The sequence below is a fragment of the Canis lupus genome, chromosome 37, assembly GCF_048164855.1.
Source record: "Canis lupus baileyi chromosome 37, mCanLup2.hap1, whole genome shotgun sequence".
Lineage (NCBI taxonomy): Eukaryota > Metazoa > Chordata > Mammalia > Carnivora > Canidae > Canis > Canis lupus.
In genome coordinates, this window is record NC_132874.1 from 2,182,963 (window position 1) to 2,206,460 (window position 23,498).

General features: G+C 40.2%; 1 protein-coding gene across 2 annotated transcripts in view; it reads left to right on the forward strand.

Moving 5' to 3' along the window:
* Positions 1-13,868, forward strand: part of ZNF322 (zinc finger protein 322) — a 22,484-nt gene extending 8,616 nt beyond the window's left edge. The window contains exons 3-4 of one of the 2 annotated variants that reach the window (XM_072814035.1): positions 4,086-4,160; positions 9,533-13,868. In XM_072814035.1, coding sequence (XP_072670136.1) covers positions 9,715-10,923 — 1,209 coding nt within the window. In that variant the 5' untranslated portion in view covers positions 4,086-4,160; positions 9,533-9,714 and the 3' untranslated portion in view covers positions 10,924-13,868. The remainder of the gene's footprint in view (positions 1-4,085; positions 4,161-9,532) is intronic. The other variant, XM_072814036.1, reaches the window with a different exon arrangement.
* Positions 13,869-23,498: the final 9,630 nt, after the last annotated feature.

Below are 23,498 nucleotides of genomic sequence, written 5' to 3' on the forward strand. Positions count from 1 at the left end.
TTTCTCACTTAGATACTAGCTGTTAGACCAAAGAATGTATAATTTATTATTTAAAAGGAAGTCCATCAATTCCTACTTTGAGTATTTTCATTAGGAATAGATGTTGATTTCTGTTGTGAGTTCCTTCAGCATCTATGATGATAGTCATGATTTATCTCCATAGATCAGTTAATATATGGTATCATATTAATGGATTTCCTAATATTTGAACAAATCTTACATTTGAATAAGTTCATCTTTCTTGTGATGTTACTTTTAATATGGTTTTATATTTTTATTAGTATTTTTCACACTAATACTGGGCTATAAACATTTTTATACTTTTCATCAGATTTAGTTGTCAACATTAAGCTATTTTCACAAAAGACTAGCAGTATTTCTTAATTTTTGGTATTCTGGAAAACATTTTTGCAGCATTGAGTTTATTTGGTCTTGGTAAGTTTGTTAGAATACCCTTTAGAAATGATGTCGATCTAGTGCTTTTTTGTGGGATAATTCCTTAATAATCTTCTGTTTATTCTGTGCATATTAGTGTTTTAAAACTTTCTGTCTCTGATAAGTGTGATTTTGGTAAATTAGGTTTTTCCCAGGAAACAGTGTTTCATAGGTTATCCCATTTATTTGTGTAGAAGTCTGCAAAGTGATGTTTTGTGTATGTGGGGTTTTTTTGTTTTACTTGTTATTAATTCCTTTTCTTTTTTAATAAATATGTACATTTTCTTTGTCTTCATTAAATCATTTAAGTTTTTCCAAATAAGTAGGATTTTGATTTATAATTAGGTTGCTTTTCTCTTTAGTTCACTGATTTCCATTTTTATTTTTATTTTCTTCCTTAATTTCCTTTGATTTACCTTTCTCTTAGTTCTTTGATCTGAGAATTTAGTGTTTGTTCATTTAATCTTTTTATTGATATAAAAGTTAAGACTATGAACATTCCTGGATCACTGCTTTAAGTTTACTCTATAGATTATAATCTGTAATAGTTTTAATTATCAATATTTAGAAATTTTATTTCAGGGGTGCCTCTGTGGCTCATTTGGTTAAGTGCCTGCCTTCTGCCTTTGGGTCAAGTCATGATCTTGGGGTTCTGGGATGGAACTCCTCATGGGGCTCCCTGCTCAGTGGGAAGTCTGGTTCTCTCTCTCCCCATCCCCTATCGTGCTCTCTCTCAATAAATAAAATTAAAAAAAAAAGAAATTTCGTTTCATCTCCCCATTTGCTGAAGAGTTGTCTTAATAGCTTATTTTCCCCACTTAGGAGGGGCTTTTTAAATTTTGCATTTTAATAAATTTTTAGTTTCATGTCACTTTATGGAACTTACTGATGTTGTCTCTGTGACCTAATACATGACAGGATTCTGTGACTGAGTCACATGTGCCTGAGAAAAAAGTTTACTTCGTATTATTAGGGCATAAGTTTCCATAGCTATTCTTAAGATTTACTTGATAATTAGATTATCTAGGTCTTCTGCATCATTATTTATTTTTGTTCTGCTTTGTAAGTCTTTACTGATAGTGGCATGTTGTTTTATTATTAATGTTTTTATCTGTATTTCTTGTTATCTCTTGTAGTTTTTGCTTTGTAAGGGTGACTGCTGTGTAACTTGGTTCAAAATTATAACTTACAAGCTCTATTTTAATTACGGCTTTCAACATTAAAAAGTTATTCATCATGTCTAATATTTTTCAGCCTGAGTTCTTCTCTTCTTGATATCTTGGATACAGGGCCTTCCTTTATTTTTTTTTTTTATTTTTTTTTTTTTCAGGGCCTTCCTTTATTCTTTCTATTTACCTGTGGGTTTTTTTTTATTTTTTTGTTTTTTTTTTTTGCCTGTGATCCTTTTTCTGTCCCTTTAGTTTCAGCCTTTTTGAGTCTTTAAACATCTGTTGTAGTTGGCATGTAGTTGGATCTTGCTTTGTGAACCATGGTAAAAACATTTGAAGAGGTGAGCCAAACTCCTTCGCATGCATTGATGATTGATATATTTGGTCTCCGCATGATCATATTGTTTATACTTGTCCTAATTTTTCAGCTACTTGTTGTGTTTTCATTGCTCTTTCATTAAAAATGTTTTTAGAATGTTTGGTTTTTGTTCATGGCATAGATCTTTTGTGATGTTAGTCCCATTTTCTTATTGAGCCTTTAATTATCTGGTTTTTCAGTTTTTAGTAGGAACCCTTTCCTCCTGTCTGCCATTAATGCACTAACTAGTGAGGCCACTTTCTTTTTCTTCTCTCAGCTTTTAGTTGAATTATGTCTGTTTTATTGACACATAAAGTGTTTAACAAGACTGCTAATTTAGTAACACTTTGGCACTTTTGTCATTGTGGTAAGGTTTTGTGGGGTTTTTGTCTTTTTTTTTTAAGTTTTTTTTTTGGTTTTTGTCTTTTTTAATGAGTTGGCATTTTTTGAAGATAATGGGGAGATAGTGTGTCTCTTTTATTTTCCTTTTTTCTAAAAAAAAAAATCTTCCCTTCATCTTGAAGGACCCTTAAATTTTCTTTCTTTTCTCCTTCACTATGCAGCCCAGAGGGTTGGTTCCTCTCCCTCCCTGTTTACTCTCTCCTGAAGCACCTGCCAGGACTGCCTCTTTTACTCTGGTGTGGGTGTTAAGTCCCTTTCTGATACCCTTTTCTGATCAGAACTTTCAAAATGTGTTTTGTACTTAGAGTGGGTTTTCTCTCTCTGGCAGGAAACTCAGTTGATTTTGTGTACCCTGAGCCTTCGTCTGCACCCCACATACTCAGGCCACCCTTGCTCTCATGGGCAGCATGCATAACTTGCACTTGAGAGCCGGCCAGCTGTGACTTGGTGAAGATGTGGGCTTGTGTTGTGCATTTGTTTTTCTTCTTGCTCCTTTAGCTTCTAAAGGAGGTGTCGGGAAATTGGGCTTCCTACAGCCACCATTACCCTGACTTTGCTTTATTACTGTGTTCTGTAGAGTTCTCCCAGAGGTATTTTGTCCTTTTTCCATACATAAGTCGGTTTTCTATCCACTGAAGTCAGTTTTAAATCATTGTTGTAGAAGCTCATAGGTTTTCTGAAAAATCCCAGTTGAACTACAATTTATGGTTTCCCTGACTTCTTTGTTTCAGGCTGTATTGGGTTCACCCTGAAGGAAACAGCATTCAGAAGAGTCAACTCACTGCCCATTGGGTTGTGCTTGAAAGTTTGGTCTTCCTTAACCTGCGCACTGTTTACTTTTCAGAGGCCTTAAGTGCCTAGCCCATGGATTCTGTCCAGATTTCAGAAATGCATTCTGAGGGAGAACAAAAATGGCATGTGTTTACTCCATCTTAGCCTGGAACCAGAATCATGACACTTGTCATCTTTATACTGGCAGCTACGTAGGGACTCCATGTCATAGAGAGCCTCAACTAAATGTGCCCACTTGTTGTCTGGGTCTCAGGAGTTCCTTTCATGCTTCTGATCCTCCAGAGCAGAAAGGTTCTTGAGGAAACGGAAACCTCCATGGCCTGAAATAGGCAGGTTAAAGCTGCGAGGGAAGGAATCAGTGGACAAGTCTGAGCTCTCTGACTTCTTTTATGCCCGTAATGGGCTACCTTCCGAATTGTTTGTGGCTGAAATACAAGTCCCCTTAGGCCACTGTAAATTTTGGATAACCAGAAGTGTGATGATGTCATGCCCTCCAGTGAAGGAAGGATGCCTATAGTCAAGGAGTGGTTTCGTGGGAATGCAGGTATAGTGTGTGTTCCCTACTGCTCTGTAGGTCCCTCTTGCAGCCCGAGTTCCTGCTGGGAGGATGATGCCTTAGCATGTGTTGTCTTCCACTGAGATTTAGGGATAGGGGCCCTTTCCTTTGATGCTGTTAGAATCCCCAAGGAAGCTGTAGATTGTGCAGGTGGTCTTCAGATTCTCCCTTGTCCCTTTCCTGTAGAGTTCTCTGAGATGGTGTAGGATTCCGATTAACCTCAGAATTGAATTTAAGGCATTGTATAAGAAAACCCATCTGCTCTTTTAAGGAAATCAGTTTACCCATTTTCAGGTTCTTCGAGTGAAATGATCTGGTGCTAAATTTGCTCATTTATGATGGTGTATTCTTTTCTCATCCTTGTGTTTTACAGAATGCTGTCTTCCTTGAGAAATCAAATTCTTAGGACCAGGAGGTAAATGCTGCTTTCTTTCCAGTTAGATTCTAGGTAAGCTAAGTTTCTCTGGTCCTCAGGGATGTACCTTCTCCTAGATCGTGCTCTGTCAGAGTGGCCCCCTGTCTTCTGGAACTCGGCCTTTTGCTTTTACCATAGGGACACGAAGAATTACAATGAGGTTTATTCACGTACTCAGCAGATGCTTAGTAAGCACCAGCTGTGTGCCTGGCACTGCTCTGTATCCTAAAGAAAGAGCAGTACACAAGACACATAAACATCCTTGCCATATTTTAGACCATAAAAAAACAAATTATGTAGCATATCCAAAGTGGTCAGCGTTGTGGAAAAATCGGAAAAGCAGTCTTGGGAACACTGGGCGTGGGGATGGCCCACAGCTCTGAATATGGTGGTCACGGGAGGCCTCCTGAAGAAGTGACAGCTGAAGAAGTAGTTGAGGGAATTAAGAGAGCTGTGCATACCCACAAGGAAGAAAGCTGGAGAAACCAGCAGGGAAGGACTGAGGCTCTAAAGGGAGTTGGGGTGAGAACAGCTGGGAAGCCATTGTGGGCACATCATGTGGAGAACAGAGAGCAGGTCAGAGAAGCAGTGGTAAGGTCACAAAGCAGCCCCTTTGAGGCCTCTAGGGCCATTGTGGGGACTGAAAGAGGTGGGGAAAGGGGAGGCCTCTGAAGGGAGCAGAGAAGAATGGATTCTGTTGTTTTATTTTTATTTTGTTTGGATTTTTATTTGTTTGACAGAGTGCAAGCGTAAAGCAGGGGTAAGGGCAGAGGAAGAGAGAGCCCAAGCAGAGGGCAGATCTTCACTGACTGAGCCCCACCCCAAGCACTCCTGTTCTGTTGTTTTAACAGGAGTTCACTGGTTGCAGGGTTGAGGGCTTGTGGGTATAAGGAGGGTAGTGATAGGATGGCAGGAGTTGCTGGGGCTACCATGATGAAATGCCACAGACTGAGTGCTTTAAACAGCAAATTGGTTGCCTCACAGTCTGGAGGCTAGAAGTCCAAGATCAAAGTGTCAGGTTTGGTTTCTTCTGAGATCTCTCCATGGCTTACAGACGGCCACCTTCTCTTGGTCCTCATATGATCTTCCCCCTGCCCACACATCCCAAATATCTCTGTGTCCTAATCTTTTCTTATAAAGACATCAGTCAAAATGGATTAGGGCCCACCTAAATTTACCCCCCCCCCTTTTTTTTTAAGATTTTGTTTGTTTATTTGTGAGAGACACACAGAGACATAGACAGAGGGAGAAGCAAGCTCCATTCAGGAAGCCCCATGTGGGACTCGATCCCAGGACTCCAGGATCATGCCTTGAGCCAAAGGCAGATGCTTAACCACTGAGCTACCCAGGTGTCCCTAACTTTACCCTTTAAAAGTCCTGTCTCCAGGGCCTCTGGCTGGCCTAGTCCATAAAGCAAGTAACTCTTGATCTCAAGGTTGTAAGTGAACCTCATATTGGGTGTAGAGTTTACTTTAAAATCTTTTTAAAAAGTAAACTAGGGATCCCTGGGTGGCGCAGCGGTTTGGCGCCTGCCTTTGGCCCGGGGCGCGATCCTGGAGACCCGGGATTGAATCCCACGTCAGGCTCCCGGTGCATGGAGCCTGCTTCTCCCTCTGCCTGTGTCTCTGCCCCTCTCTCTCTCTGTGTGACTATCATTGTACATTGAATAAATAAATAAAATCTTTAAAAAAAAAAAATAAAAAGTAAACTAAAGATCCTGTTTCCAAATACAGCCACATTCCAAGGTAATGGGGTGTAGGGTTGGTTAGAGCTTCAACATACAAATCTGGGAAGCACCCCTTTCACCCCTTAATTGATAGGAACCAGTTAGGAGGTTTTTACCATCATCCAAATGAGAAATGAGCATGATTTGGACCAAGGTTGCAGCAGCAGACACAGTGAGAAGTGGTTGCATTCTAGTTTTGAGAATGGAGCCCATGAATTTGTTGATGACTCAATTGTAGAGAGTGAGAGAGAAGATTACAGGATGACTCCAGGGTTTGGGCCTGAGGACAGGAAAGGATAGATTTGCCCTGAACTGGGATCAGGCGGAGGAGTAGTGGAGTAGGTCTGGATTTCAGCTCGGTGCAGCTTCTCTGCTGGCCTGCTTTTTGACTAAGTAAGGCAAGATCAGATACGGGACATCGAGTTCTAAATTCTATTAACAGAAAACGTTTTTTGTGACACTTTAGGCTTTGGGGGTTGATTGTGGAAGCTGCAGCATACACTCTGGTACTTAGTAACTAATAATATGTTATTATTAGTAGTTTTTGGTTTTGTTTTAGCTTTGGGGGTTTTGTTTTGTTTTGTTAGTAGTTTTCAGATAACTTTTTCTCAAGAGGCCCATGGTTCATCAGTAATCAAGGGTATGTGTTCTGTGGCTGCCTGCAGCCCCTTAGAACTCAGAGACTCAGCATCTTGGTAAATACATAGAGTAGTATTCACTCTCTTGTATCATCAGGACAGAAATGTACTCATCTTTAAGATACTTCATTGGGTAGCAGGAGTTCATTTGACTGGTCAGATGTGTACACTTATTTCCTAGGATCCATTATCGAATGAACAGAGAGAAATGATCTTGGAGTGTAAGGAATTCTTGTATGATAACTATGAGGGTCACCTGGAACAGGTAATTTGGACCAAAAAATGTAATTTCTATGACAGTTTTGTTGATCACGGTGACATGATAGAATATTTGAAATCTAGGATGTAGAGTTACTGTATTTAGCATAAACACGCCATCTCTTGTGTGTATCCCACCTCCTTCCCTTCTCCGAGCTGTGGACATCACCGCTCTTTTCAGCCATGCATCAGTTTTCTCTCATACTGTTCCTCTGTAGTGGTTTGAACACTACCTTTCTGTGGACCTCTCTCTGGCTTCTTCAAGAAACTGCTCTACTTCCACCCTGTTCAGTTTTGAGTTGACACCTAAAGCCTTGGTATTTCTTTTTCTATTTATAAATAACTTTTTTTTTTTTTTAATTATGACAACCATCTCTGTGCCTTACGCATGGAGAGTTTGCAAATTGCTGAATGGAAATTGGGAAACCAATTAGCAAATGGATGAAACAGAAAGTCCCCCATCTTCTGGATCCTTTCGCCTCATTGTTTACTCTGAATTCTGGTGGCCTGCATATTGTTTCCTCTCACATACACAGGCTCTAGTCCTATATGTCACAGTTGATGAATGGTGGACCCTGTCCCCAGAAGAATGTACATACACCAAATAACATTTGCAATCAGTTTCACAGTTTTTGTGGTTATTTAGGAGTCCATAGATGCTGGATAAGGACTTCTTTTCTAGCTTTGAGCACCTGCTATGTGCCAGGTACTAGGGAAACAGCATTGAAATGAAAAAAATCCCTGTCCTTTAGGGGCTGACATTCTATGGAGGAAAATACAACAGTATATCAGGAGTGTTATATGTGTGGGTCAGCTGGGATGCAGGTGTATTACAATGTAAAGTAGGATGGCCAGGCAAAGATTTGAAGGTGATGAGGGGGATGGAACCTTGAAGATCTAGAGGGGATAGCACTTTAGCGAGGAGACAGCACAGATCCTGAAGTGGGGGTGACCTGCTAGTTTGAACAGCAGCAGAGAGACAATGTGACATGTGCACAGTAGAAGAAAAGCAAGGAGAAGAGTCAGAGTGGTAACCAGGAGGCAGAGTTCTTAGGGGCTTGTTGGTTTCTAACAAGAGCAGTCTGACAGAGCGATAAGGGCGAATGTTAGATTGGAGGATGTTCCAGAAACCTTAGAAGACAAGACTTGGAGGCAATAAACAGATTGATTTCTTTTGAAGAAATTTGCAGGAAAAAGAAAGGGATGATAGCTTGAGGGCAAGGTGGTCAAGAGAAGTTCTCATGTTGGTTGTGCTTTTGTTTTAGGAGAACAGGACAGCCAGCTTGCTGGTTAGTGTGATCCACACAAAAAGAACAGGTGCAGGATAGGGAGGATTGAATTGCTGGAGTGATGTCCTTGTGGAGTAAAGGGATAGAATCCAGTACGCCAGTGGAAGGGCTGTCTGTCCTTAGACTGAGCAAAGGCAGTTTGTCATCCGTAAGGACAGAGGAAAGATGGAGCGCATGACCGTGCTGGCAAGAAGTTAGTTGATGTGGTGGGAGCATGTAGAAGTGTTTTTTTATGTTTTTGTTTTGAGCATAAGTGTATATTGTGTTGTATTGTGGGGTTTTTTTTGGCTTACTTAAATTTTCTCAAAAATAGGAAGCAAAGTCATCAGCTTTTACTCCTTAGATGATGAGAAAGGTTTAGAATGTATGAGGGGAGGATTCAATATGGAAATGATCACTGAAAAGAGTGTAAAGGACACGGAATATGATGGTTTTTCCCCTTTCTTGTTTCTCCTGTGTTTCTTCTTTGGTATATTGTGAGTGGTTGATTAAGTGACCAATTCATTGCCCCCCGCCCCCCCCCCCCCGTGCTTCTCTCTCGAATCAGCCCAGTGTACAGCATTAGTCTGTGTTATTTCCTGTTGGCCATGGCGTCTTTAACTCATCTACTAGTATAGCTTCATGGAAAATAGGTCCTTAGTTGAAAGACCTCCGCATTTCTCTCCTCTCCTTCCTTTTTAATCTCCTACTCATTTGAAGATGTGGCTGCATCCCTTACCCAGGAAGAGTAGAGCATTGGCAGCCTGAGCAGAGGGCCCTTTTCAGTGAAGTGACAAAGGAGAGTTATGTAATTGTGATGTTTCTTTGTATAAGGGCTTATTTCTTCAAGATGCTCAACCTCAGTTGTTTTAATACTTGCACATCCCTCAAAAGAGGAAAGAAATTCTTCCGTATCTCTTCATTGTATAAGGAAGAGCCTGGTACAAAAAGCAGGCTTGAAGCCCAAGCTTTCATCTGTAGTCAGGATTTTTCTTTTTGAGCAGGGTTTGTGCTCATAGCAAAGCAGAATCTTCATCTTAATAACAGTGAGCGTGAGAGCTAACACAGAGTGCTTACTGTGAGATACGTAGTGATTAATTTACTTACTTAACGTACGTGTGTGTTCAATTCTAATGATCATTCCCGATTCCTTCCCAACTTTGCTACCGAGAGGACTGCATAGACCTTCCCAGTCCCTTTGGAGTTGTTCTCCTCTTGAGCAAGCACACTAACTGTTAGGCCTGTTGTGATTACTCAGTTGAAGCAGGGGAAAGAGGAGGAAGCCTAGTGTTGAGATCACCCAGGCTCATGACAGAAATAACTCTTCCTGGACTTTTCCCCATATGTGTCTCTGACTAGTTGTATGTTAGAAAAGAGGAAAAGATTGCAAGCCCTATAAAAACTAGAGCACTTATGAACTCTGATGGAACAGTTCTATCTTTTCTGCAGTAATAACCTTGTGCATTCTTTTCCTAGTTACAGGAATATAAATCATATTTCTTCTTTGTTTCACAGGGTTGGAAATACCAAGTGAGGAATTAGTGTGTATAATGCTGGAAGCTTGTAGAGATGAGCTGCTCATGACTGAAAGGCCTACAACAGATGTATCTTTCAAGTTCATATCAAGAAAACAACAATGAAAAAAATGATGGGTCAGGAAGACAAGTGGAAGACTCCCTAGGAGAGAGCCATAGAAAATGTTCACTTCACAAGAGAGATATAATCAGAGAACTCAGAAAAGTAAAATATATCATGTATGCCCTCAGAAGGGTAAAAAGATTTTTATTCATGTGCATGAGATTACTCAAATAGATGATCAGATATACCAGTGCCTTGAACGTGAGCAAAACTTCTGTGAAAACTTAGCTCTTATTATGTGTGAGAGATCCCATACTGGGGAGAAACCTTGTAGATGTGATATGTGTGAGAAAACCTTCATCCAAAGCTCAGATCTTATTTCACACCAGAGGATCCACAATTATGAGAAACCTTACAAATGTAGCAAATGTGAGAAGAGCTTTTGGCACCACTTAGCTCTTTCAGGACACCAGAGAACACATGCAGGTAAAAAATTCTATACATGTGATATTTGTGGCAAAAATTTCGGTCAGAGCTCTGATCTGCTTGTCCACCAGCGAAGCCATACAGGCGAGAAACCATATCTGTGTAGTGAGTGTGATAAATGCTTCAGTCGAAGTACAAACCTTATAAGGCACCGAAGAACTCACACAGGTGAGAAACCATTTAAGTGTCTGGAGTGTGAAAAAGCTTTTAGTGGGAAATCAGATCTGATTAGCCACCAGAGAACTCATACTGGTGAAAGGCCCTACAAATGTAATAAGTGTGAGAAAAGTTACCGACACCGTTCAGCCTTCATTGTTCATAAGAGAGTTCATACCGGGGAGAAGCCCTATAAGTGTGGTGCTTGTGAGAAATGCTTTGGCCAGAAATCAGACCTCATTGTACACCAGAGAGTTCATACGGGTGAGAAACCATATAAATGCTTGGAATGTATGAGAAGTTTTACCCGGAGTGCCAACCTCATCAGACATCAGGCAACTCATACTCACACTTTTAAATGCCTTGAATATGAGAAAAGTTTCAGCTGTAGCTCAGACCTTATTGTGCATCAGAGAATTCACATGGAGGAGAAACCACATCAGTGGTCGACATGCGAGAGTGGCTTCCTCCTAGGGATGGACTTTGTTGCCCAACAGAAAATGAGAACTCAGACTGAGGAGCTGCATTATAAATACAGTGTATGTGATAAAAGCTTCCACCAGAGCTCAGCTCTTCTTCAACATCAGACAATCCATATCGGTGAGAAACCATACATCTGTAATATGGGCGAGAAAGGTCTTGAGCTCAGCCCTCCCCATGCGTCAGAAGCCTCACAAATGTCTTGATCAGACAAGAAGTTACAATACCATAAAAAAACGTATTTACCTGTGAGAGAACTCATTAAAGAACTCTAGGCAAATCTCACACTTTCCTCAGAGCTCAGACTTCAGTGGGGACCAGAGAATGCAACTGTGGGAAGTTGAGAAATGGTTTGCCCAGAGAACTACCCTAACAGAACACTTAATCAGCCACTCCAATGAGAAACCATACAAATGCCTTGAGTTTGGACAAACCGTTAGTCCAGGCTCATATCTGATCACCCGCAAGGGGATTCCTACAGGTGGGAAACTTTACAAATGCAGTGAGTGTAAGAGAGCTCTCTAGCAGCAGTCACCCCGCCTCATCCCAAGAGAATTCGCTCCAGAGGACTTTTTAAATGCCCTCATTGTCAATAGAGCTTCAAACAGCATGTACGTCGAATTGGATGTCAGAAAGCCCATCGTGGGGAGAAACCCAGCAAGTGCGTAAAAAGCTTCTAACAGAACTATGACTTTCTTACTTTTCAGAGAAGCCATACTGGTGAAAATGCGTGTATTTGTCTTGAATGTGGCAAAAACATTAGCTGAGAGCCTTCTTGGGTTTGCACCAAAGAAACCCAATCTGAGGAAAGACCTTACAAAGTCTCTGAGTAAGAAAGACTCCTGTCAGTGAGCAGCTCTTGTGGTACACCAGGGAACTCCCATAAGGGAAGAACCCTCCTTTGAGTCTGAAAAAAGCCTTGCTAGAAACTCCTACCTTATCAGGTCCCAAAGAACGTACTCTGCACAGAATTTTGCGCCAATGAGAGATCTCATTGTGGACTGTGTACATATGTTAGGTAATAGTTGACCCATATGGTAGAGATGATTTTTAATGGAGTCAGTATGTAAACAGTTGCTTAGATGCCTGGAACCTTGTTCTGGGAGGAGCTAGGCAGGTCAGAAGTGGCCTGATGGGTAACTCAGGTAAAGATACTTTTATCTGAACCACTTAATGATTGCTTTACTTTCACTTGTTAAAATTTGGAAATCCAATAAAGGAAAGGACTGTAACCTTGTGATAGAAGGTGTGGCATGTGTTACTGTCAGGGGGAAAGGATTATACTGACTTTGCCTCTGTCAGTTTTTTAATTCTTGGCAAGAATGGGGACTAGTATGTTGTCAGTAGCCTGGGAACCTTTTGCTGGTAGTGAAAAGAACTGAACAGCTAGGGAGTAGCCAGATCAAAACACTCCCCAAAGTGCCCTCTTTGGAGGGCCAACCTCATAAAAAGGCAGAATACTTAGCTTTTTCCTGTGTGAGTTAAGGGATCCCCCCAAAAAAGTTTCCTTTCCCTCGAACATCTTTGAGATTATCACTGGTATTTGAAATTTTAGCTTTAGAGAGTTATTTTCAACTCAGAAATGCAAATTTAAGTATAATGGTCATGATGTTGCTAGCATCTGTATTTTTGTGACTTTATTTAATACATCTCTTTTGATGAAAAGATGCTCTTCAGCTCCTTGTAAAATGATTAAGGGAAACCAAAAGAAAGATTTAAGCCTGAACACAGAGTAAAAACACATAATGATACATTATTAATGAAGGAGCTAAACTTTGAGTATCCTGACTTCAAAGCTGGTGTTTTTCACTCTGTCATCCTGCTGTTGATAGTAAATCAATCCCCATAATGATACGCCTTTCATTTATTTCAGTTCTGCCAAGGAAAGAGAGAATACTTTTTTTCCCAGGGAAAGGATTGCAGTCACCACAACATAAGGTATCTGTTTGGCTTGGAATGTAGGATTCTGAATGCTAGGAGGCAAAAGTAGTTGACAGATTCATCAGAGACCTAAGGATAAGCACTTAGCTCCAATTTAACAGGATCATTAATGATTATCTCTAACATTCTCTAGAAATACTGTACTTAATCCAGGGATTATAAATGGACCATTCAGAGGTTTTTTTTCTTCCCTCAAGTTAAAAGACATTTACTATAAATAAGATTCCTACAGTATTTGGGACTATAGACTGGTGAGTAAATATTTTGTTGCTAGTCTGGGTTCTCTGGTTTATTTTAACAAATCCCTGAATGATTGGAGAGTGCTGGCATTCAGACTCATGGTGGTGGCCAGCTGTTACCTTGTGTATGGCTCTAAGCTTTGGTCCTATTAACTGGTTAATGAGCTTGATAATCTAAGAGTCAGTGGATATAGCGTATAGTAATAATAAGGAATCTGGTTCTAGGGTGGGGTTTACTTGTTTTTTCCTTTGGTTTTTTTGGTTTTTGTTTTTGTTTTGTTTTAGAAAACAAATGCTGGAGGGTTTCTTTGATCTGTTGTGTTTTAGTAATTTTCATAAATAGCTCTTATACCATGAAAAGTTGCCCAGTGTGATTAAACACGCAAGATGTATTTGTTTCTCTTTGGTGCAGATCATGCCTGTCACTAGTATATGTTTGACGGTTGTAATGCTTAAAATAGTATTGGGTGTATGGCATGGTGGTGATGAGAGTTATTCCTCATGGCTACTTGTTAATCGTTACAGCTTAGAGAAGGGGACAGAGTTTGTATTGTTGGCAGGGCAGTGACTTGCCCCTTCTTTCAACTAATCTTACTGATAATTGTCTCTTGTCTTTAAATAAATTAAGGATGGACCATCCCTCAAACAGCAAACAGGCAGGGTATGAGATAGGTCTGAGGGTGAGGGCTTTTACCCATTGAGAGAGGGGTTGGTGTTATTTGTAGAGCATAACCTGAGGTTGGAGAGGACCACTGGGAGCCTGTAACCAGAACTAGAAGGTAACTTCTGGGATGGATGGAGGTTCTCTTGAGACAGTGCCAACCTAAATCTACCTCAGGTAAGTAGTTAGAGTAACTTTTTCAAGACTTCAGACCAAACAAGACACTTGTATTCAGTCTATGTATTCCTATGCTTTAATGTTTTTGTTTTCCCTTAAATTCTTAAATAAACATTTATTCTGAAAAACTCCATTTTTGTCTCTGCTCTACTAAGAACAAGCACTTCCCCTACACTTGCACAAGAATAAAGCAGGTATTCAGGAACCTTTTCACAGTGTATACATATGTCAGACCATTAGCTTGTTCACTTTACCTTCCAGTTTTGTCAGCTATACCTCAGTGAAACAGCAGAAAAATAAAGTGGGTATTCATGTGACCCTTCCACCTGGTAGGGGTGATCGTCGTTAAAACTGTCTCCAGAGTTCCAGTTTTTGATGCTAAGGCAGAGAAGTGAATGGAAACCTGGAAGAAATATTGTCTGTGCTCTGCTGTGGGTACTGGATCCTTTTGGAGCCTCCCCACTGCATTACCTAAATAGCACAGGAGAGAGTAAAAGCTTAAACTGACCGTAACAACAAAATCATCTATTGTTTGAGTAACCTCCAACGTCAAAAATCAAGAAAAATGTTGAATTTGCAGTCCTCCTTAGAAGCTGCATAGGGCTGCAGTGCTGTCTTCCCACCTTGGTTGGAGTGCAGCTCAGGAGGCGGGGTCAGAACGGTGGCGCCCACTTTCCTCCCATTAGCAAATTTGCCTGTTGGTATGTTTGCTTGGCCAACTAGAATAGGTCTCAGGTTTCAAAGTGGCTTTTTTTTTTTTTTTTTAATTGTGAGAAAAGAATAAGGGGGAAGCATGACAGCTGGGTAGATGAAAAGGGGAAGGGAGCATAGCACAATGTCCTTTTGTTTTCCTTCGGAACTTGAGAGGGATGCCTGGAGTGGAATACCTGGAACAAGGCCCGCAAACTCCTGTGCCCCCTCCACCACCTTACAGTACTGTTCCAGCCCCACGCTCCGGTGGGGGGGGGGGGGGGTAAGAGATTACCTGGAAAACAGCCACATCTCTTACAAGTAACCAGAAGAGAATGGTGTCTCTGGGGAAGTAGAAAAGCAAAGATGCATCCTGACACACACACATATGCCACGGATGTTTCTTGAAATCATTCTTTGCATTGCTCCTTGAGCAAAACAAAATGCTTGCAATGAAATTGAAAGTTCCTTGTTTGATACCCCAACATTAGCTTGTGTTGTCACTTTACCCAAGCAGAGATTTGGCCTTTAGGAAGTGAGAGAAGCTGAAGGTAGTTACTCTTGCAGAGGAAATGCTCCTCCTATCTGGCCAAGGAAACAGCAGTAGGGGCTGCACTGTGAGTGGTGTCTGGTAACATGGAATAATTGGTGCTCTCAGTCCACTGAGGGAAAGGAAGGACTCCTGGAGAGGCTCCCATTACCTTTTGTGCCTATTTTCAAAATCTGCAATTCTGTGCCTTAGTTCCTGGCTCAGACAGTTGCATTAATATATCTGAAAACTAGGAAAAGCCCTTTGTATGAAATTCTAAGTGGACCTTTCTCATTGAATCCAGATCTTCTAACTGGGGAGCCTGGCCTTACAGGTGGGAAGTTAGAGCTGTCCTGGGAGACCTGGGGCAGGCACTGAGGGGCAGCAGGGCCTGTGGTTTACATTGGGCAGCTGAGTTCCTGACTGGACAGTGGACTGATGAGGGAGTTGTATGGAACAGTCGCTGCTGGTCACCTCTGCTGATGTGCTAAATCCACACTCCCCTCATTCTTCAGCTCCTTCTCAGCGCCCCCATAGGATCACCTATACCAAAAAGAGCCTTCCTGACCACTGCAAAACAAATCGTTTTATCTAGCCTGCTTTTCTTCTCCCACAAGAATAAATGTCCTGATTCCTTTCACAAGCTGAGCACATGGTACAACCACCTCTGGAACCTTCTTCCACTTTTTTTTTCTGTAGAATTTTAAATTAATTTCCTTCATTGAGATTGTTCCTCGTGTATTCAAATATATAGAGCTATCCTTTCGTTTCCTGTGTAAAAAAAGTTTAGGTTGCCCTTAAGATGCTAGTTTTTTCTCTTCTTTTTTCCCCTTCCAGAATATACCCGCTTAAAATCTATGCTGCTTCCATTTCTAAGAGTTCATTTCCTACCTATCATGCTACCCTCTGCCTTCTCTCAGTTTTCTACTGAGATGCTCTCAAAGATCACTGATCTCTGCACCAAATCGCAAGAAGATGTGCACTTTGCCGTTCCGCTGCCGTCTCTTAGCGTCTTCACCCTGTCTCTGTCCTCCTTTTCGCGCTCGCCCTCCTCCGGCCCCTCGGTGCCCGCTCCCGGAATCTGTCCGGGGCTGAGTCCCGTGTGCGAGGGAGCACCCGCGTCCGCGGGGGTGGGGGGCATCCGGATCCGGCCTGGCAGCGGCTCTGTACTAAGAACCGCAGTATGAAAGGTGCTTTTACAGTTACGTGTCCACATGGAAACTGTAGAATGTTGCGCTTGCTTCGCCGTGGTTGTTGAGTGGTGTAAACTAGATGGTCCTCGCTGCAGACCCCGAGCGATCAAAAGCTCCTGTTCCTGTGAAGGCGGTAGAGAGGACAGAATGCAAAGTCCAGACACAGAGCTGCATTTTATATGGGAATTTACTATATTTTAAAAAGTGTCATTTTAAATTAGTGCAGAAGGCATGATTCACTCAATGGTGTTAGATTAGTCAGATAAAAGCTTGGGAGAAAAAAAAAAAGTACATCCCTGCCGCGTGAAGCGTAAAAATAAAGTACAGGTAGGCTAAAAGATTGGAATTTTAAACCAAACTCTACCAAGATAAAACCAGATGACCTTGAAGAAAGTCCCTTAATACCCCTGATCCTCAGTTTTCCACTCTATAAAATTAGCATTTGGACCATATAATTGCACTATTAGGTAGCTAGCCGCTCCTGGCTATTGAACACTTAAAATTTTAGTCTAAATTGAGATATACCTGTAAGATACACACTGGATTTGGAGGACTTAGTACCAAAAAAATGTAAAATATCTCCTTAATAATTTATATCAATTGCATATTAAAATAGTACTTTTGATATATATTGTGTTAAATAAAATTTATTACTCAAATTTCACCTGTCTCATTTTTCTTTTCATGTGGCTACTAAAAAATTTAAAATTGCACATGAGACTTGCAGTATATTTCTTTTTTCTTTTTTTTTAAGTAGGTTCAGTGCCCAGCATGGAGCCCAACACAGGGCCTGAACCCTGAGATCAGGCTGAGATCAAGCTGAGAACAAGAGTTGGAGGCTCCACAGACTGAGCTCCCCAGGTGTCCCAGAGGCTTGCATTATATTTCTATGGAATTGTACTGCTGTATAATATTTAAGGCCATCTCAAGCTTTAAAAGCCTATTGTAAATAAATAAATAAATAAATAAATAAATAAATAAATAAATAAATGCAAGCCTATTGTGATTCCTTACATTTGTATAGTAAATTACATCTTCTACAGCTATTTTATGATATATTGTCTCAATTAGAGCTCCCAGGCAGGATCACAATGATTATCCCCATTTCTCAGATGGTGAGGAAACTAAGCCTTTATTAAAGACAGTTTCAAGGTTCCTATGATGGAATCAGGACTAGAGCAAGTCCCTTCTGTGCTGTGCTCCAAGGCTGGATCCTGGCACGTTTCATTTTATATCTGAGGCATACATGGAACTTGATGTTTATATTAGAGTTTGAGTGTCTTGCAATCTTCAGAGCTCACACCAAGACTGATCTGAGTGGCAGTGGTGGTGGTGTGTATGTATTGGGGAAAGAGGTCCCTTCTTTTGACTTGTTGTCTGTCTCCCTCCTTGGTGTACAAATAAGCCTCAGAGTTCGAGAGAAAACTGAAGGGAGTTTGCCTCATTAGGTACGAACCTCCAGGTTCTATAGGAACTAAAGAGAAGACATAAAGAAGCAAAATCCCAGAAAGAGAGTGAGTCTTGAAAGAGACCTAGGTAACTAAAGAAACAAGCATCAGGGCTGCTCCACATAGGTCTTCTAACTAGCTTCTCTGTCTACTCAGAAAATTCTATTACCATACTTACAGGCTTATATTTCCTCCAGAGTCTGTGGAATAACTAGTCCAGAAACAGATCAGTGATTTCTATAGGAAGCAATGTATCTTCAAATTGGTATTCAAATCATAGAGAAAGGGTAGTTTATTTTAAAATATTCTTGGGACGTTAAGGGTTGGGGAAAATAGCATTAAATTCCTACCACACCAAATCTAAAAACGTCTGGAGAAGTTTAATTGGAAAAATTAAATATTTTCTTAATGTAAAATATAAGATCATGGTTGTACCAAAATAAAGTTAGGGTAAATTAAAAAAAAATAACAGTCCTTTCTTGTGAAGGCCTTTCTTCACATAGTATCAGTACCAGAAATTATGCAAGAGTTACCAGAAGTGACGGTGTAAAAACTAAAAACTTATATTACCTAATTACACAATCAGCCAGGTAAGAAAGTATATTTATTGTATGTCATAGACAAGGGCTCCTATTCATGCTATAAAAGAGCATCTACAAATCAATAAGTAAAAGAAAATGGAAAAAGATGTGAATAGGGAGTTCACTGAAGGAATACAGCTGGCCAATATACACTTGGAAAGAGAGTCACATTAATATTCTTAGTAATATAAAATACTTCCACTATTTTGAATATCCAACTCTTTTGGTAATGTTTCCTATTAGCAAAGATGTAAAAAACTGTAATAGCCATGTAGGTGGCAGTTAGAAAAAATAGACACTATGCTATAGATTGAATGTTTGCATCTCCCCAAAACTCTTATGGTTTAAAGCCCAATCCCCAAATGTGATGGCATTCGGAGGTGGGGCCTTTGGGAGGTGATTAGGCCAACAAGGTGAAACCCTCACGAATGGGATTAGTGTCCTTGAATAAGAGACCCTAGAGAGCCTTCTTGCCCCTTCAGCCATGTGAAAACACAGCAAGAAGACTGCCATCTTGAACAGAACCAGGAAGGGGGCCTTCACAGAACTCTACCATTTTGGCACCCTGATCTTGGACTTCCAGAATCCAGATTGTAAGAAATAAATTTCTTTTTTTTTAAGAAATAAATTTCTGCTGTTTATAAGCTGACACTCCATGAACAGACTGACACTCATACATTACTAGTATTTCATATTTATATGTGGATATACTTGTATATAGTCTTATTGGAGTAACAAACTTTTGCCTGAAAAGATTGGAAACTAGGAGAAAACAGTAGCTTTCATATGTAATGTATATACTACCTCAGTAATTTAATGATTAAGGATGTTTCCATAAATATACTGATAAAAGTCTGTGTCTCTGTATCTATATGGACAGTTATTGTAGCCACCTTGTGATATAATGATATAGCAAAAAACAAACGTCGAGTTAAATAAACTATTTAAATAAGGTGAATGTATTTGATGAAATGTCAAAATATATTTGTGTAAAGAGTAGCAAAGTAGTATGTACATTATTGTAAAAAATGGTATGTTTGTAAATGCAAAGAAAAATAATATTCTAGGAGGATATTGATAGTATTTTTATGAATGTTACAAATAGAGGACATTTGTATTTTCTAATTTATGTATTTTGTATCATTTCATTATTTAAATGTTAAAATTCAGAGAAAACAGTCTGAGCAGAATATTAAGAATACAACTATTTTACTGGAGTTGGGCAACTCTCAGAGCATAGCTATACCATAAACCATGGAACATTTACATGGCAGATTGTGGTATTCAAAACCCAACAGCTTGTCTTACTTGTTCATCATTTTTCTTCTCTATTCTAGAGTTATATCTACCCTCAGTGTCCAAGGAATTTCTTCTTTAGTATTCCTCAACACTCAAATCCTTTGGGATTTGATCTTAAATTATTTTAAGAAATTTACCACTAGGAAGCAATAAACTGTGATAAAATACACAGACAAGGGTGCTTGTCACAGTTATTCATAAAATGTACGTGTCTGGCACTAAGGGATCTACATGATATGTTGTCAGCACTGAAAAGCAGGTCATACAATGGTATGTATTATATGACTCCGTTTTAATATATGCAGACATATATAGGAAAAACATTGGGAATATACACATTAAGATGGTAACAGCAATTATCTCTGTTGGTTTATAGGTTTATTTCTTAAATATCTAATAGTGAACATATTTTTGAAATTGAAAATGTTTTTTTAAAGATGGTAAAATAGCACATCAAATTTACCATTCTAACCATTTTTAAGTGCACAAATAGCATTTAAGCACATTCCCAATGTTGTACAACCATCACCACTATCAATTTCCAGAACTTTTTCCTCATCCCAAACAGAAACTGAATCCATTCAACAGTCACTTCTCATTGCCTCTCTCCCAGCCCCTGGAAACCTTAATCTCTGTCTCTATGAGTTTGCCTCGTGTGGCTTCCTCACATTGTGGAATCTTCCTATACATGTCCTTTTGTGTCTGGCTTGGTTCACTCAGCATCATGTCTTCAAACTTTATTCCTGGGCATCATGTATCAGAATTGTGTTCTAAGGATGAATAATATTCTGCTGTATGAATATACCACATTTTGTTTATCTACTCTTCTGCTGGATGGAAATTTGGGATGTTTTCACCTTTTAATCCATGTACTTTAAAAACCGTTCTTCCTGTAGCTTCTAGGGCCCAGATGCAATGAAGTTCTTACGTTTCTGCCTATGAAATTAAACTGACGACTAGATTCTCCTTTCTAAAGTTTTCTTATTTTTTTTAGATTTTATTTTTGTGTAATTTCCCCACGCATTGTGGAGCTCAAACTCACAACCCCAAGCATGTTCTACTGGCTGAGCCAGCCTGACATCCCTAGAGTGTCCAAAAAGGTCTCTTATGTCAGTAAACATCCCTGAAAGGATTCTCTGGTACTCTGTGTCTCCAGTAGTTCTCCTCTTTTTCTCTCTTATTTTTCCTCAATGTTCAAGATGTATACAGTTTCCTTTTATTGGGGAGATAAAACATATACATGAAATGCTTTTAAAATAAGATACCAATAAAGAACTTAATCGTGATACAGAGTTTGTCCAGGCAGAACCCAGAGGAGGGAGGCATCACCCAACTGAGCTTCTGGTTAGGAAAATCCATTCTGGAAGCCCCATATCTCATATTCAGAACCTCTGGTTGGAGTTCCCACCCGAGGGCCAGAGCGCCGCAGCCTCTCTGCTCCCTACGGTTGAACTTACAGCCTGAAGTGGATAGTTTCTTGCATACATCTCTCGTGATGTTTGCATGTGGAGATTTTCTGAACAGGACATCTGCTATCTTACTAGATACTTTAGGAGTTAAAGTATTAGCTGTAGGAAATGAAACAGCTACAGGGAAAGCAGCCTCTCTTAGAGGGAAGCGAGGTGGAAAGGAAGTGACATTTGTTAAGCACTCTTATATATGAAGAACTATGATTTCTTTCAAAGAACATTAAAACCTGGTAGTAGAGTAGAGTAACATCTAAAGTGACTCCACACCCGTTGGAAACAGGAGCATGCTGTGGCTCGGCCTAAAAGCATCTGATGGGGGGTTTGCCTGAACACGCAGGGCTTTAACCAGATCCAATGTAGTCTATCACAGTCACAGAACTTCTTTCATTTAACAAATATTTACTGAGTGCTGGACATTTTTCTAGATGCTGCAGAAAGATCAGTGAACAGTTCATGTGTTTATTAAGTTTACATTATGATAGGAGGTTGGGGTAAACGCAAAAGCCAACAGTCATAATAGCCATGAAGCCTGATCTCAGGGAGCAGCTCTGTGAAACGTGGTGCATTGTGAAAAGAATACTGAAATCGATTCAGGAAGTCAGGCAGTTACTATTGCTCTTCTACTTATTTGCTTTTCTACTTCAAAGCCAATGACAGTAAGATGTTTTTGGTCCCTATCTTCTTCAGTAAAATGAGTGGAATTAAATCAGTCAGTCACGAAAATACATTATCCCTTGCATTCTGTGATTTCTTCACTTTGAATTTTGCCAGAGTTGACAGCATCGACCCAACTCCACCCCACTACCCACCCTCCACAGGCTGTGAGTCCAGCTGGTGGATTCTGCAATGGGACTTCTCACAAAGAGTGCATCCACTGGTTAGTTGGATGCTACTGCTACGGTCCTGGACAGAGTTAGCAACCCTGTGGGTACTGACTCAGAAAGAAACCAGAAATGTATAAGCAGAAACAGATCCTAGAGCTTCTGGAGCTATAGAGGATTTTTTTGATCCATCCTTTTGGGAAAAAAAGCAGAAGTGATGGTTCACATGTCCCATGAAAAGACAGCCTCCAAAGACCTCAGGGGAAGGGTGTGAACTGTGGGAGAGGGAAAGGGGTGAGGTGTAGGGTAGGATGGGCAGCTTTGAGCCAATTCCATATTTACCAAACTTTACCAATCCGGTAGATGGCTTAGTTAAAAAAAAATCAGTCAACATTCTCATTATGTGTCTGTGAATCTTGTGTATCACATCAACTCCAGCTGTCTCCTAGCCCTAGTGTGCAGCAAACCTCTGGGTCAGAAACCCAGGGGAAGGAAATAATTACCATATTTGCTCCAGATCTGGTGGCAAAAAGACCCTTTGCTCTTGGACATTTTTCTTCTCAACCCTCCTTTTTTTGTTTTTTGTTTTCTTAATCTGTAAAATAAATCAGTGCCACCGAGAATGTGGTTGAATACTGATTACTAGGCTTCCATTTTGCAACTAGGCTCTAGAAATTGGGCAGGTGTCATGTTCCCATTAAATCCCTGAGGAAACTGAACAGTCCAATAAATGTATTAAATGAGACATGAATTCTGCATACATAACAGAACAGGAAACATGTTTTATCTCATTATGTCCCTCTCTGGAACTTAACTGCTTGATTTCTATAACCCTATACAGCAGGAGGGGAATAGTAAAAATGTGTCACTGAATGAAAACATAGACTAAAGCTACTGTCAGGGTGAATCATACTTTGCAGAGCAAAAAGGCATTTTGGGAGAATTCCAGATGTGTCCACTGTGTCCTCACTCCAGGACTAAAGCTCTGTCCTGAGTGCAAGAACAGGCGACAGTGCTTAGGAGCCATCTCTTTGATCCTGTTTTGACGCCCATCAGGAACGTCCTTCTTTTTTTTTTTTTTTTAAATAGGACTAATTGATTTGATAGATTTAAATTAAAAGATTTGTCTAGAGCATTTGTAGGTTCATAGAAAACCGAATCAGATATACAGAGTTCTCATGTACTGCGTCTCCCTCTGCACACAGTTCCTCCTGTTATAAATAACACCTTGTATCAGTAGCACATTTATTACAATTGGTAAGCAAATATTAATTCATTATTATTAACCTAAGTCTGTAGTTTACATTAGGACATTCTTTGAGTTTTGAGAATGCATGATAATGTGTGTCCACCATTACTGCTTTAGACAGGATACTTGGCCCTAAAAACCCCCTGGTGCCTCACCTTTTTATCCCTCCCTCCCACTCTGAACCTCTAGCAACCACTGACGTTTTTACAGTCTCCACAGTTTTACCTTTCCAGATTCCATAGGGTTGGAATCCTATGGTCTATAGCCTTATGCATTAAGATTCTTCCATGTCTTTTCATGGCTTGATAGCTCACTTCGTTTCAGTGCTGAATAATATTCCACTGTCCAAATGCACCACAGTTCATCTGTTCACCTGTTGAGGGACATCTCGGTGGCCTCCAAGTTTTGGCAAATAAAGCTGCAAGAAACATTGTGCGCAGGTTTTTGTGTTGACATAGCAACTTCTCTGGGTATATACCAAGGA